The sequence below is a fragment of the Polypterus senegalus genome, chromosome 10, assembly GCF_016835505.1.
Source record: "Polypterus senegalus isolate Bchr_013 chromosome 10, ASM1683550v1, whole genome shotgun sequence".
In the NCBI taxonomy this organism is placed as follows: domain Eukaryota; kingdom Metazoa; phylum Chordata; class Cladistia; order Polypteriformes; family Polypteridae; genus Polypterus; species Polypterus senegalus.
The window spans coordinates 76,239,720-76,259,444 of record NC_053163.1 but is presented as its reverse complement, the minus strand read 5'-3'; the positions used below and the strand labels follow the sequence as shown (position 1 = coordinate 76,259,444).

The 19,725-nt window shown below is 37.4% G+C and overlaps 1 protein-coding gene across 1 annotated transcript in view; it reads left to right on the top strand.

The window, feature by feature from the left end:
* The window catches only part of tnmd (tenomodulin), a 444,267-nt gene that overhangs the window by 335,558 nt on the left and 88,984 nt on the right, over positions 1–19,725 (top strand). Inside the window, exon 6 of the mRNA XM_039766000.1 lies at positions 5,172–5,323. Within this exon, the coding sequence (XP_039621934.1) occupies positions 5,172–5,323 (152 nt within the window). The remainder of the gene's footprint in view (positions 1–5,171; positions 5,324–19,725) is intronic.

The window sequence follows — 19,725 nt, the reverse complement described above, 5'->3', positions numbered from 1 at the left end:
GCAGATAATAGTCTGTCCATCAAAACTGAATGCAATTGAATCAGGACATTCAAGACAGCCAAGGAGGTAGGGTTAAGGGCTGAAAGAAAATTATTGCAGTGTGGTATCAGGGTGTATAACATGTCATTTTAATACCAGAATACTGTATTTTAATTATAGCAATAAGGAAATTAATGTTGTTATGCAGTTTTTAAAAACAATTGCATTATTGTTCAGTCCCAATGGTGGGCTCAAAACAATAGAGCTGAGTTTAAAGGGCCAAGGAAGCAGGGCTTTAGGAACAAACTAACACACCATCTCAAGATGAAGGTCTCTGAGCTTTAAGATGAGGATGATTAAAGAAATGGAGCACCTGACCCAGATGTGCTTTTAATTCAATTTAGTCTTATTTTTCTATAGAGCACCTCAGTGAGTGTAGCTTCAGACCTTTCTAATATGTTCACTGGTAAATGCCATTACACACTTAACAAATCACTACTTACATAATGAGTTCACATAAAGACACAGATTTGTTGAAAAACACAGGAAAACAAAACAGTTCCAAAGTGATTAACATAAATGCAGCCCAGCAAAATGTGTCCACTAATTAACTGATGAGCTATGGCCAGTTGACACTGAAGGAAAAGAAAATAAAAATACCAGACAAACCTCTGGGGGATCTCTAGTCAGTAATAACAGGCAAAGTCAAAAGACAAAGTCAGACACTGTCAGAGTTCTGGAAACTTTGGCAAACTGGCAGCCCGCCTTCTCTTGGAAATTCTACTGTACGGTCTGTGCTGCATGGTCTAATATGAAACATAGTGTGCACTGCAAAAATAGTGTGCAAGCAGGGACTCCAAACCAGAGAAATACAAATAGATGGGGCAATATTGTTTGTACTGTCCAGGCGCCTCAACACTAGGAGATGAAGAAGAAGTTCTCAGAAGGACTGAGTAGTGTCTGGATCACTTTTTACCAAACCCCATTTGCATCAATTTTTAGAGATTTATACACGTTTGCATGAGTTTGTACTTACTGTATGTCCTGGATGATGATGAGACCCCTTTGGGCATGTGGAAAAGTTTCTGGTCAGAATTGGTCTGTATCCATTTGGCATTGAGAATATTGTAAAAATGACATAGATGGAGGTAAGCTGCCATTCCTGCAACTCCAATTTAAACAGCTAGATGCTAAACTAAGGTACACCTTTCAATTATGGTGGTCTTCTTGGAAATTCTGCTTGTTTCATGTAAGAGTAGGAAGGTGAGCATGATTAAAGATTGACTTGATTTTTAGTGTAAGATTAAGGATCATTGTGGAGCAGATGAATCCTGTAACCCAAGGAGGGTCACTAAGCTGTATGGAATGAATGTAAGGCTAGCAGATAATTGTTCAGACTAATAAGAGAGTAGCAGAGAGGTTATGGTGGGCTTGTTTAACTATTGGTATCTATGATTATGGATATGAACATGAGCAACATTCATCTGTCTATCTTCAAGCTCACCTGTTCCAGTTCAGGGTTATAGGAGTGGAACTAAATTCCAGTTGCATTAGACAAAAGTCAGGAATCAACCTATAGAGATGTTACTAGTTCATCATAAGGTTTATTTTTCCACACATCCAAACTCTCATATGGGGCCTACTAACACCATTTAGCTTATAATACAGACCTTAACATTGGGGGAGGTAAATTAAAGTATCTTGGGAAAATAAACTTCTGCAAAGATACTGATAAAGCCAGGATTTCAACCTTGGACTGTGCAGCTTTTGAGTCAGCGGGGCAATCCACTTATGCAATCAACATAATTTAGTTTTTAAATTTGCTTTTCAGCCTAGACTGACAAAAGCCTTTTGATTCTTCTGTATAAATTAAAGAATTGATTGATTTACATTTAATGTCTTCCTCTCATAAAAGTGTTCAATTTAATTATTCACATTCTGACTAAAATGTGTGTGAAATAGTGTAATCCAGAATTTTGCTAAATAGAAAAATCAAAAAATGAAAGGACCACTTCATTTTTATGAAGAGGCATTGGGCAAACATTCAGTGATGATAAAACAAAAGTACCACCCAAGCGGCAGTGATTCATCTTCATATTACATCTTTCAGTGGTATTTTGCAAAAGAGTAATTTCATAAAAACTGTTGTCATCCTTGATACTGGTTCAGGTGTCTTTGTTATACATAATTTTAATAAAATGAATATTAAAATACAGAGCACCCTGATTTTTCATTGTTCCAGTATGAGTGTGGAATCCCTGCTCAAGGCTGGTACCTGCCTGACACCTGATGCAGCCTACAATAAGCAGATTTGAAAAATGATGTATTGATGGGTGTATGTGTTTATAATTATTTAAATATATATTTATTTAAGTAAAGAAGGTGAAAGGACAGCCTCTTTGACTGGATGGGAATGATAATTCTTACCTAGCAAGGTGGCCAGTATTTTGAGACACCAGCATCTGAGTACTATGTCCCCCACAGCATTCAAGGCATTCCCCCAGGGAATCATGGGAATTGGAGTTCTGGAATACAGCCCTATTTGGTTCTGTGGAGCCATGCAAGGGGATATGGTTCCTACTTTATGGGCCTCCTTTGTGACCTGGAAGTGCTTCCTATGGACCATGCTCTGTCCCTGGAAGTACTGCTGATTTAGAGATAATTGAAGCCACTTTAATAAAAGGCCCATATTTGAACCCGCGACTGGTTTGGGTGTGATTGTGTCTGAGGTTGGGGGCTCAGTGGTGTCACTGGTTACATCTACTGTTTACATATTGTAAATATTGTTTATTTGCTCAGTGCCTACACATAACACTTAGAGTGACCTTAGAGTACAAGGAAATTTTTTGCTACTCCAGGTTCTTCATTTGATAATGTATAATTAAACATTTATGGATTGTAATGAACAAAGCAGAAGCAACAAGAGGAAACTACAATGCTGGTCTGCTTCTTTGTGGACCTAACTCCCATATCAACTTCTGGTCAAATTTTCAACATAGTGGGCCAGGGTGTAAAAGTACATGGTGGTTCAATACCATATATCTCTAAAGCTAATTAGGCTCACTCATTCATATACCCTAATATCTTTGGAGACATGTTTGCTCTACTTTTAAAAAAAAAGGCCACAAGCAGGCAATACTGAAACCGAACAACTGCTTGAAGATGTCTTTAAAGAGGCTTGGTGAGAGGGTATGGGTTAGAGCAACCCATATAACTGATAAACAAGTTAATGCAGATTCATGGAATATTTGGACTGTTGTAGTTTGAAGGATGATGGCATAGTGAAAGTCAATCACATTAATAGTTGTTAATTATTGTTTCTACTATTGACAATGATTTTACTTAAACCTTACATCTTTCAGTTGGTAAAGCTGATTCCATTGTTAAGTCAGTTGTAGCAATCTATACTTTTTCCAGTCATTAATTGTTTACTGCACATTGAATAAGCTTTAACTTTGTTATAATCTAAAGTCTGTACTATGTCTCTGTCTCCTTCTAAGGCAACTAAGCCACACACTTCCCATGCTGTTTATTGTCAAGTGTAACTCTAAGTTTTGTACCAATGAATAAGACTACATGACAGCAACTGAACTAAGTATGGAAAAGCCAAGAAGGATCAAATGGTACTTTGTTCATCTTGTCCTATAGACAAAATGCTCTTTTTACATTTACTGTGCAACGCATATGAAAAAAGGAAAATTAACAATAATATAAATTTCTTGAATTAATCAATTCATATTCAAAAATGCATAATTTAATGCAGCTAATTACAACATCTGAGACAAGTGGGCTGAAAGGTTACTGCTGCTGCATCCCAGTAATGGAGACATGGGTTCAGTGCCTGGCTTGATCAATTCCAGTGAGGATTTGCATGTTGCCCTTGATTCCATGTTACATTCAAATCAACTTCTGTTAAGGCCAGCAAAGACTTTGAATGGTCCACTGTAGTTGAGTATTGAGGTGTTCCCTGTTATTGCCTGATTGACTGTGATCAAGTCCAGGTTGGTCAAAACTGGATCCAGAACCCCATGACTGCTTTTTAAAACACAACTTCAGAAAAGCAAAGAATGGTTAATGAAAACATGAACTTTGAATAGCAATTCACTTTAACTTCATGTAAACAACAGGAAAGGTTGATGACTTTTATAGAGAACAGAATTAAGGAACCATCAGATGTTTGGGCAGTAGGGACTATACTATTAAAAGCCCATCTAGGTGCAAATAAATAAGTTGTCTTACATCACACCCTGGCAGTATGGCTTTGGATTAGTGGAGGAAACCTAACCATTTCTGCATGTGTGCAGGTAGGAAATTTAAAACTTCACAGGATACAATCAAAAAAGAAAAAGAGTATTGGCAATAGAGCGACAGATGGATAGAGTTGCTATAAAAAGTATTCAATCTAATCGATTTGTGGCTGGACTTGAACAGGGCTGTTCCATCTCAATCCTTGTGCAACTGACAGAGCTTGAACAGTTTGGCAAAAAAGAATGGAGAAAAATGACAGAGTTCAGATGTGCACAGTTGTTAGAGAGAGACACAGTCTCAAGGCTAGAATTTTTGCAAAAGGTGCATCTACTAAATACTGACATGAAGGAGGTGAATGCTTCTGCAATTATTTAGTTTTATTGTGTGCTGTGCCCTATTAAATTTGCTAAGATGTGAATTGATTGCATAGTGTTATTACACTGGAATCTGCACTATCCAAGCTACCAAAATGGTCTGCAGAAAAAAACTCAGCCTTCCTGTACTGGATATTGTGCTCTAATCTTCATCCAGTGTAGAATTTTAGGTGGTCCAGATATAAAGGTACCTGGGGTTCACAAGAGCAGACTGAAGGATTGGGCTACAAACACAGATGTCATATACAAATAGGGCCACAGCTGAGGGTACTTCCTGAGGTGGCTTAGTCCTCAGATCAGGTAGGAAGCAGGAAGAGTGTGCATACCCTACACAGGCCCTGGATTTGATACTAAGCCTATAAAGCTGTGAGGCCAACCAGCTTAAAATGATTACGTAATGCAGAATAGGCAAAATGACAATGTTGATTAAGGTAGAAATCTTATTATTACCTGGAAGAGAGCAAAAAGGTAGATGCAGGGCACAAAAGGGTTGGCATTTAGAACCTTTGATCGTTTTGTGTGAATTGCATGAATTAAAAGAACAAGAATTACAACATGTTTCTGTTATAGATGCTGATTTTCATGACATTGAAGACATAAGCCTATCCAATGAGGACAACACCGATGAAGACTTAAGCCAGTTTCAGAAAGGCACTGAAGCCAACCAAGAAGGAAAACGTAGAGTGAGAGATGTCATGGTTGATGTCCCAGTAAATGATTATGTAAGTTCTTGTTTATTTTTGTTATGGCTTTGCATGGAATCTGGGCTGGCATGTAGGGTGAGGTGACAAAGTGATTGACTTGGATGGCACACATCAGGGCAGCATTATCATGGCACTTTTTTTTTTAACATTAGGAAATGACAATACAAAAATGTTAAGTGTGAACCTTAATAATTAAAAGTGCTGTACTACCTTTAGACACTGTAAAAAATATTCTCACTTTAAAAGTTTCAAATTTCACATAACATAGTTTGCAATGCCATACTGTGAACTCTAGGAATCACAATAACAGTGCATTTATATTTTGAAGGCACACGTTAGTACAAGGTCCTGGTGCTCATTTTCCTGATCTTTACATATCAATATAGGTTCAGTCTTTAAGGGGGTTGGGAGGAATGGAGGCAAACCAGCTGTAGCATTGCTAGAGTAAAGTTGCAATGGTTAAAACGCATTGAAAAATCTAAACTGACTGTGTTTGACTCTACTACCCACTAAGGCGATATTCAGACTGTAGTTCTGTTTTGCAAGTGATTCTAATCGGATATGATTGTGTTCCAATATCTATGTTACATGAATGAAAATTAACTTGTCTTTGCATAGCAGCACAACCAAGTATTGGTAGGGTTAGCTCTCTATTTAATCCATCAGCCTCCCAGGTAGCTTACACTAATAGTAACAATAATATAAAATGTAGCCTTATAAATTACATTTAGGCCTTTGAGCTAAACTAATTAGCCTAATGTAATCACAAAATTCAATCAAATTGAAGTACTGTATGATGATTATCTCTTAACATTTATGGTACTTACTGTTTCCTCTGCAATGTATGCAAATAATGCAATATTTCCATCCAATTAATGCACAGTGTCTTTTAGATATGGAGAGCTTTTAAAGTGCCAGGAGCCAGAGAGGCTGTGAAGAGTGCAATATCAAGTCTCTGATGGTGGCTAACAAGAGACAATGGCATTTGTGTAATTTTAGGTTCAGTTTTAACATAAGCCCATTTCATAAATGCTTATACATTGAATTAAATTAATATTTTAGCAATGCATTTAAATTCTAAGTGTAGTTATTTGCTGTTACTTTGATACGTCTATTTCTTCTTTGCTACACCAATTTGAGGATTATTGCTGCATTATTATTATTGTTGATGTTTTTGCTGTATTATTATCTATGTTGTATCCTACAATTATTCCCCATCACCCCCCCAGTGTTTATGACGGGTTGGTACAGATGCATAGCGAATTGTTTATACACTGATTATGCCATTTTTTAAATTTTGTTTACTTCTGGAATCTTTTAAAAGATTTTTAAGTTAAACCACATGTGTTTAGTTAAAGAAAGGCGGACACTTTATTTTGCAAGACATTTATGTAACTTCCATGCCATTTATAGAGGTGTACAGGAAGAAAGATACAGCAACATTTGGTTTTGCATTTAATTTTATATTATATTGCACATTTGTGTTTTTTTTTTACATTTTGTTGAATTTATTAAAAGGAAATAACATTCCATACGAGCAAGTCAAACTTGACAAAACTAAGTTCAAATCAACCTCCATCCATGAGAAAGAGGACAAGGCCAACAGCCAGAGTAAAATTTTAAGAGTAGAAAAAAGGCTGAGAAAATCATTTTCCCCAATTTAAATGCTTATTCTAAAAAAATATTGATCCTGCTAGGTTTTAAAATAGTTTTAAGTGAGAATTAGACTTTTTCTAATTTCAAATAGTATAGTATACTAACAGCAATGCTTGTTGCACAGACACCTTGTAGAACAGTCCCACTTCCATCCAGTCATAAGATGAAGTTGAGAAGGAACAGAGGGTTATGATTCCAGTTATTGTGTTATTTTTTTGTTAGTTTGAGAATTTTTTCTGGTGACCATAGAGAAAAGCCAAGCAAAATGACACCTTTTATTGGCTAACTAAAAAGATTACAATATGCAAGCTTTCGAGGCAACTCAGGCCCCTTCTTCAGGCAAGATGGTCACCTGATGCTTGATGGTATGCTGATTTTGGGCTGTTGTTTATTTAATTGGTATTATTTGGCAGCACCATATTGGATTTTTTAGTGTATTTTGATTTTTTTTTTTGTCCCATTATCAAGACATAGGTTGGTAAGATCGTGTATCCCAGAAATCAGAGCATGTCAATTCACTAGTGCAACATTATTTAAGTCAGTAGCCAGAAGAAAAGCTTAATTGTTAGCCTTTTTACTAGAAGTTTTGGTTCAAGTTTCTAAACATTTGCTCTCTTTTTGAGTATGAGTGTTGTATAGCATCTTTGGATTTGATAAATGATCGTTAAGTCTTCCGGATTTAAAACTTTTTCCACTTCTTGATTACATTTAATTTTGTGGTCTTTTCTTTTGCTGTGCTTGTATGGATCATCAGTTTCTAACATGTGGAAGAACATAGGGGATGTTTTATACTGCGGGTTTTCAGGATTATACAGAAGACAGAGCTATCTGCATGAAGTTTGGTCAGGGTGTCTACTCTTCATCCAGATCAGCAGCTTCCTGACTGCAGATAAATCAGATGAAAACTTGACTTTCCCTGCCTTTTTCACAAAACCCCTAATGTATTCAACTTACTTTAGTTCTCTCAGACCTAGCCAAATCAAGACACTTATAGCACTATATAAGGAGGGAAAAGAAGAGAGGCAGTGAGTTTAGCATTAAACTATTTGCATTTGCTGTGTAACAGTCTGAATCATGAGCTGATTGATTTCTCACAGCACCAAACGCATTATTAAAAAATGACTTGAAATTAACACCCATTTTTGCATTTCATGTTTGCTAATTGTCCATTAATTGTCAAATAAAGGCTTAATTTTGCATTGAACATCATTTTCTTAAATATAAATTGACAAATATCACAAATTTTAATTTCATGCCTTCTTCCACTTTCTACATATGTTTGAATTCCATTTTATGATCATAAGGTGTAGGAGCCTATCCCTACAACACTAGACACAAGACGGAACACAAACATGGATGGAATGTCCATCCATAACAAACTCAAGCACACACCCACAATCACTCATACGTGTTTATGCTTGTGTTTGGGATAGAAAAGCGAAATCTGCAGAGAAAGCCAACCTGGTCCTAAGGACAATGTAATAACTCCTTATATAGTCTGATCGTCCAATGTCCTTGGAGTTTTGTGGTTACAACAGTAACCATTGTGTCACCATGTTGTTCCACATTTGAATTAAAAAATTAATAACACCAAGAGTGGCGGCACAGTATGACAGGTGAGGGGACGCTGGCGCACGCAAGTTGCTGCCGCTCCTCCCCGTTAACAACACTTTCCGCAAAATTCGCCTTAATTCTACACTTCTCACGTTTGTTTTATTTCTTTTATTGTACATATAGTTTGTGGATACAGCCAACTTGAATTGCATGGATTTGGCTTAATATTTACAGATTTTATGGACTCTACTTTGACTGGGAACAGCTGAGTCTGTGGATCGCAGGACGAGACCTACAAACATTTCTTTGTAACTGGCGATCTATGACCTCGGGATGATCTGCCTCCGTGATTATATTCGCTATGCTCATCTGCTCCCGATTCATTTTACAGTACTCTACGACTGGGATCTGATCTGATGTTTATACTAACCTGGCGTATGGGTCCGGGGCGATCATGCATGAAATTACTAAGCGTTACTGTTTGTGGCTGTGTATTGGAACCTCCAAATCCTGCTACTTCCTCTTGCTATGCTTTCTGCTGCTTTGCTATTGCCACTCATCTCATCTACGCTAGCACACCCTGCCTGCCCTACCGGTTCCGCTGTGCTGCTTCTCCACTGCTTTTCAGATAAGTATTGCCCAGTATCATGTTAAAATACTCTCATGACAAACTCCTTCTTATTAAACAGTTTGTCCAGAGCAAATGGTCTGACTGGAACATCCTAAAAGACGCCGGTATTTTGCAGCGCCCGAAATATATACATCGCGGGTCAGGTTGCCGCCACCGCCGGGCTGCAAATGAAAAGACAACCAGCAGCATTTGCTCAGGAATAAGCCTTCCTTCTCATGGCCCTGGAAATAGAAGTGTCAGTGTGCCAAATTTACATTGTGTGGAAATAAACCCTGATCATGGCTCTGTGCAAAAAGAAGTCTCATTAACTAATATTGCACTGTTTAACTCGAGATCTCTTAATGGCAAAGCATTGGTGCTGTCAGAACTCATCACTGACACCAAACTTGATATACTGTGTTTAACGGAGACTTGGCAAAAACCAAACGAATTGACGTCTCTCACGGAGGCGACTCCACCTGGTTTCACTTTCCATACAGAACCTCCAGCTCTAGACAAGGAGGTGGGCTAGAGGTAATTATCAGAGCAGACTTAAATATCAAACGAATCCCAATTGACTGTCCACTGTCTTTTGAGTGCCTGGCTCTTAAACTAATAACGGAAACAGGTCCTGTCTCACTCATTGTTCTTTATCGTCCCCCAAAATACAATGCATCCTTCTTATCTGATCTGATTGAACTTTTAACCCACCTAAGCTCTTACTCTCAGAGAATTATCCTTCTTGGTGATTTCAACATCCATATTGACACTACTACATCTAAACTGAGAAATGAATTCCTATCCTTACTGGACTGTTTTGACTTGACACAACATGTTGATTTTCCCACCCACTCTGGTGGTCATATATTGGATCTGATCTGCACTTCTGGACTATCTGTTGCCAACATTTACAGCACTGATTTGGGACTCTCTGACCATAAAGCAGTATTTTTCACTGTCTCACTGCCTTTACCTCCTCTTACCTGTAAACGACAAATTTCTTACAGAAACCTTAAAAATATCTGTCCCTCTATCCTTTCTGGATCCATTTCTGATCTTTTACTGTCTGCACCTATTCCGTCAACACTAGATAGTCTTGTTGACCACTATAACTCAGCCCTTCATTCAGCATTAGATAAAACAGCTCCTTTAAAACATAAGGAGGTTTCCTTTAAACGTTCAGCTCCTTGGTATAATTCAGAATTGTGATCTATGAAAGCAGCTGGCCGACCCTTGAGAGAATGTCACGTAAGACTGGCCTCACTGTGCACATCCAGGCTTTCTCTGACCACCAAAGAGCTTACAGAGAAGCACTAACTGCTGCTAAGAACACCCACTATGGCAGAATAATAGAAAGTGGCCACATAACCCAAGGGTTTTGTTTTCTGTAGTTAATAAACTACTCAACCTGCATCTGGCCCAACTACCTCTTCTACTGAAGTCTGTGAGGATTTCCTCCACTTTTCCGTAACAAAATTAAAGATCTAAATAATTCAACTAACATAAATACATCATCTGTTTATATCTCTCCCTGTTTTCCCACTCCATCCAGCTCCTTCTCTAAGTTCTCACCAGTCACATCTGCGTTTGTTAATGACCTGCTTTGTAAGATGAGGCCGACTACTTGTGTACTGGACCCCATCCCCAGCACACTACTTAAATCCTGCCTTCATGCCATAATCCCGACTGTTACAACAATAATAAACTCATCCCTTGACACTGGCTCTGTGCGCTCACTTTTAAAATCGCTTCTGTAACCCCAATGTTAAAAAGTCTGGTCTTGATGCTGACAATCTTAACAATTTCCGCCTATTTCCCACTTACCTTTCCTGTCAAAAGCTCTTGAGCGTGTTGTAGCCTCCCAGCTCACCAATTACTTAACCACTAATAATTTGATGGAACCCTTTCAGTCTGGTTTCAGGGTGCAGCACAGCTGTGAAACTGCTCTGCTACGGGTAACCAATGATTTGCTTATGGCAGCAGACTCTGGACAAACCAGCATATTAATTCTGTTAGACCTCAGTGCAGCATTTGACACTGTCAGACATGACATTCTACTGTCAGAATGGAGAACATGCTGGGTATCTCTGGCACTGCCCTCCAGTGGTTCAAGTCCTATCTGACTGATAGGCAAGAGTTTGTTAGTCTTGGCAACAGCAGATCCAGCTGGCCCAGTCACACAAGGAGTTCCTCAGGGCTCTGTCCTCGGCCCTCTTCTCTTCTGTATTTATATGCTTCCCTTGGCCATATTATTCGTAGCTATGGACTGGGCTATCATTTTATGCAGATGATACTCAACTCTACTTCAATGTTAAAAGTGGAACTTCATCAGAGCTTTCTCAGCTCACAACCTGCCTTAGTGAAATTAAAACCTGGATGGAGCAGAACTCTTTAAAATTAAATTGCAACAAAACTGAACTCCTGCAAATTGGGACTAAAATGCAACTTAATAAAATGAGCTCCTTCCCAGTCCATCTTGGTGGTGATCTCATCAGACCTGCCTCTACTGCAAAGAATCTTGGTGTCATTTTTGATTCCTCCCTTTCTTACTCCGCCCACATAAATCACATTAAGAAACTTTCTTACTTTCACCTCTGTAACATATCCTGTGTTCGCTCCTTCCTCTCCTTTTCTAATGCTGAGAAACTTGTCCATGCTTTTATCACATCCCGCATAGATTATTGTAACTCGCTGCTGGCAGGTGCCCCTTCTAATCTTATATCACAGCTCCAGCTTATTCAAAACTCAGCTGCAAGAGTCCTTACTCGAACCAGCAGCAGCAGCACATCACACCCATCCTGCTCGTCTTCACTGGCTCCCTGTGTCTTACAGAATCGAATATAAAATCTTACTAATAACCTACAAAGCCTTAAATAACCTCGCGCCAAACTACATCAGTGACCTTCTCCATCATTATGTGCCTGCCGCCACTAAGGTCCTCTGATTCTGGCAATCTTGTTGTGCCCCACACTAATCTACACTCCATGGGTGACAGGGCCTTCAGCTGTATAGCCCAGACTCTGGAATGACCTACCAAATTAATCAGGTCAGCTGACTCCATGAATTCTTTTAAAAACAACTCAAAACTCATCTGTTCAGGAAGGCTTTTAGCTCTATTGACTTCATTCCCTTCTCTCAGTTTACCTCTCTGTCAAGATGCTCATGTAACCTGTGTGTGTGTGCTAGACCATCAGTTCTGTTGTCTGTTAGGCTTTCTCTGAGTTTACTGTCTTAATCTTCTTTATTTATTTAGTTTATACTATGCTATATAATGTATCCCCTGCCGTTCTTTCTTATATTCTGTAAGTGCCTTGAGCATGGGAAAGGTGCTATATAAATAAAATGTATTATTATTATTATTATTATTATTATTATTATTATCACAGTCGTGCAGTGGGTAGCACTGCTGCCTCGCAGTTAGGAGACCGGGGTTCACTTCCTGGGTCCTCCCTGCGTGGAGTTTGCATGTTCTCCCCGTGTCTGCATGGGTTTCCTCCGGGTACTCCGGTTTCCTCCCACAGTCCAAAGACATGCAGGTTAGGTGCATTGGCGATTCTAAATTATCCCTAGTGTGTACTGGGTGTGTGTGTGTGTGTGTGTGCGCACCCTGCGGTGGGCTGGTGCCCTGCCTGGGGTTTGTTTCCTGCCTTGTGTCCTGTGTTGGCTGGGATTGGCTCCAGCAGACCCCTGTGACCCTGTAGTTAGGATAATGGATGGATGGAATAACACCACAGTCATGTTTTGTGCATTATGACGCCTATCATTGTTAGGCATTTTTTATTTCCTTACTAAATAAAACAATTTCCATGTCATACCTTTTTTCCAAGACCCAACAGTTTAAAACCTCTCTTAATAAAGTTTCCTTTTTTACTGACTGTACTATTTTATAAGTTCTGAAGGGCAAGACAAAGCTTAATTCAGTTGTCTGGGTGAAAGAAAATGTTTTTATTCTGTCTACACTAAAATATTTACTGTAATTTCTTTTCATATTTTTCTGCAGCTCATTTAGTCTTAGTCATAAAAGAAGTACAAATTTGACATTAAGGTTAAAGTGTCTGTCTTGATGTAGACACTGATAATAAGGCTTACATACATTGGATAATGTTGTAGAATGCAGTCTGCATTTATAGGTAATTATTATATTAACAAGAACATTATTATTTCTATAGCACGTTTTCATAAGAGGAATGTAGCTCAAAGTGTTTTACACAATATAAAAGAAGAGTTACATCAGAAAAAAACAGCAAGTTAGAAATAGATAGTCTTATATAAATAAATAAATAAATAAATAAATAAATAAAATGTGCACTTACATAACATATCCTTATAACATCCCCTTACATATCTTTATTTGTGTGTAACCACTTAAAGACATCCTAAGGTACTGTTCTCCTACTAATATTTTAGATATTAATATATTAACATTCACATTTTTTACATGGAAAGTTTGGTGGGGACATAATTAATTTTTCTTAATGTGTATAGACATCTGTAATGTAAATATTAACTTAACTAACTAATAATACCAGTCCTTCTTGTGATAGTAACTAAAGAAACATGCAAGTTCATACACCTTTCGTGTCATAAAAAAATCAATCAAACAGTTAATGCTGGTGTACTGTCTCAAAAAATTAACAAAACAGTATTTTAAAGAATTGATTAGGAAAAGAGATGGGTGAAAAAAAAATATACAAAAGATCATAAAACAAAAAATCAAACATTCCAAATAGCCAAGCCCAAAATGAAACCCTAAAAAAAATCATTCAGAGTTCTTGGAGCCAAAGAGTGAATAATCACAGTGAAACACACATACCGTAGTCTTTAGGTTTGTACTTCAGTCTCGGATACTGCAAATGTAAAACGATGGACCTTTACACCATCATGTCAATGTCATCACAAAATGGCAATTGAGATAAAATGATGACATCCATGGAAAAAATGAAATGGCATTGTGGGAAGATGCAAAAAATAAATACTGTGATATAACAAATTTTATTCATAATTTAATGTTTGAAACCTCAATATTCTAAAGCCATCCAAAAAGATTCAAGCAAGGTTCCATCACAATAAAAAAAAAAAAATACATAACCAAACAGAACTGTGGTAACTGGTGACCAGTGAATCAGATTATTGTGATGTCCTTTGACATTGTCATCATCTGGAAAAATACAGAAATATACATTTAAAAGCTAAGAAAAATGGGAGTCTCATAACTTCCCGCTGCTCAGAAGCAGGTTTTGAGATGAATTGCTTTGAGGTAAAAAGGATGAGCCACAATAACATGGAAAGAATATACAGACTACACACTCTGCATGACTGAACATCTGGCAGCATTGCTAACCACCATGCAGGCAGGTGTTTGCTGATCAGCGTAAGGACAGCAAACAATTGAAATATTAGTTTTCTGCATACATTCTATTTATTTCTGCACCAGGATTCCTTGCTTCGTTTAAACAGGAGCAGCATATTGCTGGCTTCTTTTCCATGAAGTGGAAGGAGCACACATTCTGTAGGGTTCCTTTTTGGCTCTTTCGGTTCTCTTTAGTGGTGAGAGAAAATCAGGATATATTTTTGAATAATACTTTACCAATATTGATCTTCTTTCTTTTTTTCCTAGATTAATGTAACTACCTTTAAGTGAGCAAAAGGTGGGAAAAGATTGAGGCAGAAGTGCAAACACAAGATTAAATGATAGCAACAACAACAGGCAGCCCTAATTTTAATATGTATGGTGACCTTCAAACCCCGTCATTAAACTGAAAAGTTCTGGTTGGACACTAAAACACATTCCTATGGGCACAGAGAACACTGCAGCACTAATTGGTCTAACCCTTCAGTCGGAAACAGGCTTTCAAGAGCTTTTATGAAGACAATTTTACATACTACAAAAACTAAAATTTTCCAAGATAAGTAGTTGCATTAATCATAATACAGAACAACATAGATATTTGGAAAGACAAATGTTTAAGCAGACAAAGCTGAGGGTTGTTATAAACATTTTAATAATAAGTTAAATCACTGAAGCAAACGTATTATTTACTTTGCACAACTTATCAGGTCCTGAATGTAGAAATTCCACTGACACCTAATAAAAGTTATCTTATGCAATCTGCATTCCAAAGTGTTTCCAGTTTAGGTATTTAATAACCACAAAAGACTTCATAAGACTTGTGGTGATTTAGCATCTAAAAGCACCTAAATCTGGGAATCAGATTAGGGTTAGTGTTAGGGCCAGCCTGGTCAATGTGGAGTCTACATGCTCTCCACATGTTGACATGTTTTTGTTTTTTTCTCCAGCTATTCTTGTTATTTATATCCCAAGTACATGCTGGTTAGGTTAATTGGTGAAATCTAAATTGTGCTGATAGCTGATTAAATATGAGTGCCCTCTGCAATGGATGTAACCCTGTCTAGGACTGGTTCTCACCTTTCCCTCAGCTGTATAGGCAGGTTAGAAAATGGATTGGTGGACCTCATAGATAAAGATTTAAAAACTGTTCTTATTAAATTCTTAAATTCTTTTTATAAAGCATTTCTGTGTTGGTTACTAGCCTAAAGTAGACTGCTTCCTCATCGTGATCACTTACTGCAGATCTAATACATTAAGTTACTTTCTGAATGTGGTGGAAACTGAAGAGAAAGCTTTTTCATTTACAAGTCAAACTCTCGGCCCAATGAGAAGTAGCCATTATTTGAGTGATTTCTGCATAAAACTATATAAGCTGCCTTGACTGGGAGCTATCATAGCTTAAAACCTATATTTAAATATCATGCTACCTTAAGAGAATCTTCAAGAAATGCAGTAATGGCCTATGGGGAGATCTTCCAATACTAATGTGTGCACAGAAGTGGACTCCTGCTGGTTTCACTAAAGGATTGATGCTGGGATCTTTAGTTTTTTCTGTCCTCTCACGAAAGACAAGGGTTCTGTTGGCAAAGGATATGACAACTTGCAGCACACTTGAACTTTTAAATTAGTTAGCTTTATAGTGAATTTCAAATGCCTCAATCCATCAGGAAACACAATTATATGGCAGCCTTTGATATTACAACATGATATACATGCAAAAGGAAATAAAAGCACTGTTAAATGAGAGGGTGCAGTTCAACGCATGGCTGGGGTCCACAGGATGTAAGAAAGGTTATCTTGATGGAGAAAAATAGGTGGGCAGAAAGCTAAAAAATTGAAAAAGAGGAACCATTTGTTCAATAAATAAGAAAGTGGTCAGCACTGATGGATGAAAAGGTATAAGCATTACTTTAAGATACAAGTAATGCTATAGCTGAAATATACCACACCAACAGGGTTCTGACTTGAATTTAAAATATATTAAAAGGCGCCAATTGTCAAATGTTTTCTGTGTTACTTGTAAATTCATTTTATGTGAAATACCTCTACTAAACAAGTGGAGGGGTTACATTTTAATACTGAAGTCAGCAAGGTAAAAAAACTCATGAATTTAACGAAAGAAAATACATTCCTGAGGCTCAACTAGTGTAACAGTGAATGATTTCTGGTGATGGCAAGCTGATCTGCATAAGAGAAAATCAGAAAACACGCTGTGCTGCTATTTTCTAAGCTGCATTCTGCTTTAAGATTAGAGATGTACACAGCATTATGCATTCCAAGAAAAGTCCCTTAAGTGTTTTAAGCCTAGTGCTAATAAATAAAAAAAAACAGAAAGAGGCCTACTAGGTAAATGTTGATTAAAAAAATCTATGTGTGCAGCCAGTAATCCATTTTTTCCACTAAACTGCCTTAACTGCTCTTTTATTCAGTTTTAAGGCAACATCTCAATGTACATTAATTAGAATTTGAATCTACTAATAAGCCCATCCTGAAATTTCATATTAAAAGCCAATATCATTTATTTGTTGTCATGGATTTGATTTATGGTTAAATTGCATACTTCACTTCAGTTTGTAAGACCCCAACTGCGAAGATCTAACTAAATCCTCAAGTCTTGATGAGGCCATTGCAAAATTAACCCATCACACCATGCTGGTGCCTGAATATTGCCTTCAACTCTAAGCTCCACTATTTTGTAGGTGTAATGCGATTTACAGCACATTCACCTCCTGGTATCTGTCTGTTGTTTTTATTTTTTGCAGTCCTCTGCTCGGATTTCAGTTGTTACATTGGGAGGTTACTATGGATTACTGCTTTGAAGAATATTAGACTAAAATCTTTCTTATAGAGGGAGCATATGCCTGAAAAAAAAACAAAAATGCAAAATTATGCAAGAATAGATATTATACAAAATATATTGTTTCATATTAAATACTGATGGTGTGCACATGAATGTACCCTGGACTTGAACCTCTTCCAAGTCTGGTTCATGCCTGATGCTAGATACTGCCAGGATAGGCTCTGCCCGCATCAACTCTGAACTGAATTAAGTGGGCTATGAAAATGAATGAAGCGAAGAATAAAATATAGGTGATTATTAATTTAAATGAACTGTAGATAGATAGATAGATAGATAGATAGATAGATAGATAGATAGATAGATAGATAGATAGATAGATAGATAGATAGATAGATAGATAGATAGATAGTGAATAAGGCTTGTGCACATTCCGTTCAGTAACCATTAATTGCTCATATTCAGTGCTTTGCTTGTGGATGTTATTCACCTCCACTCTCTTTCAGAGATCAAGTTGAATTGTTTTTAGCAGCTCACAGATATATGAGATCACATAAAAAGAGAAGTAAGCAACCAGACAGGTTTTGTTTGTTGATGTTGCAACATCACTCAGTAATCATTTAAAAATAAATGGCAATTACATAAATTGCTATGTTGTTCGATGTGATGTTAACACGTTAACATTAATGGGTCCTCTAATTTCCAAGTAGCTGAATGAGCATCTCTAGTTTGAGTCTTTAGCTGACCACAAATCTATGAGTACACAAATCTTATTGAATTATATTTGTTAATTAATGAGTCGAAATCTTTTGGAGAGAAATTGCTTAATTTGCACAGAGGACTGGCACTGGATGTGGCATTGTACACAAAGGCTTAAACATGAGCATTCAAGAAATCAATCCAGTCACTCACACATACGCTACAAAAGAGCATTTACCATATTAATGAGCCCTTTCTACCTGCATAGCAAATCCAATTAAAAAGTGAATTTTTAAATAAATCAGCATTAACTGGGGATGTAGTTGTTATCTCAAGAGGAAACCTCACTTCTCCGAGTGCAGTCTAAATAGCAAACTCAAAATCAGTGACCTGCTGCCTGGCCCAGCCTCTGGCTCTGAACCCCCAAATGTGTACACACACACACACACACACACACAGAAAAACACACACAGGCCATCAGCCTACTATGTTAAAATTTAACATTTTCAGTAAACACTGTAAAGAAGAAACATCTGCATTCCAAATGTATGCTGGCACACAATGTTGTTGGAAATGGAAATCTGGTGCTTCTAAAATAAAAAGAAAGTGACGATGGAGAGTGAAGGTTTCATCTATTTTATCTGATGCCTCCACTGGCTAGATCCAAAACACAAGTTAATTAATATTGCTTTTTGAAGCCTTGATGTGATTTTTTTTCTCATCAAAGCTTCTTCCTTTTTTTTTCTCTCTCCTAAAACTGCTGTTTGTAGCAGGAGCTCAAGCATAGACTATTAAAAATCACTTCAGAATATTCTAGAATCTTAACAGGTTTGTCATCCCTGCTGTGCTTAGTCCATTGAGAAAAAGACTGCGAAAAAAACAGCTCAAAGCATAATACCTACTAAAAATATTAAACACAGGGGTCTCCTTAATGTAAAATAAACCTGGCGTTAGGTAGCTAGGAGAGCTTCTGTGCATTCCTGTGGAGTAAAACGGTATGGTAAACTGTAACAGAGCAGCCTGAAGAATAGTGCTGCGTTAGGAACAATGTTTTGTGTTAATAAATATAAACACTTTAACGCTTCAGTGCAAGACTTCCTGGAGAAGTAATCTGACAGTTCAAAAGTCATTGTGCTTTAAAGAGTGCACATGTCTTTCATGTGTTTACCTAAAATCAGATATTATGTTAGCATGGTGATTAGAACTTGTGCTTCAAGAGTCTGGGTACCACAAGTTCAGTCATCACCCTGAATTTTCCCCTTTTCCAGATGACCACTAGCACTACTTCCTAACAGCTCCAGTGATCATCGATTCACGACCTGCCTACTGTCCGTGTGGTGTTCATACTTTACCTATGAGTCTATTTCAGTTTTCTTCATCATTCCAATAATGTACATGCAAGGTTATTAAGAAACTCTAAATTAGCTGAGTGAGTGTGCCTTATGATGGAATGGCATCCCATCCAGAACTGGCTCTTGATGCCAGCATAGTTCCTGACCCCATATAAAAAAAATTATGGCCAAAGCCCATTTAGAAAATAAAACTGAATGGGCTGAGTTCACAGAATAACTACAACAAAAATTTTATTTGTAAAAAAAATAAATGCTGCTATTTTATTTTGCTCACTCATTCTATCAGTTGATTGAATTTTATCAGTCTTTTACATTCCACCTTTTTTCCACAAAGCACCCAGCAAAATATTAGATAGATAAAGGCATTTTAAAGATAGTCATGAACAAATGTCTTTGCTCCTT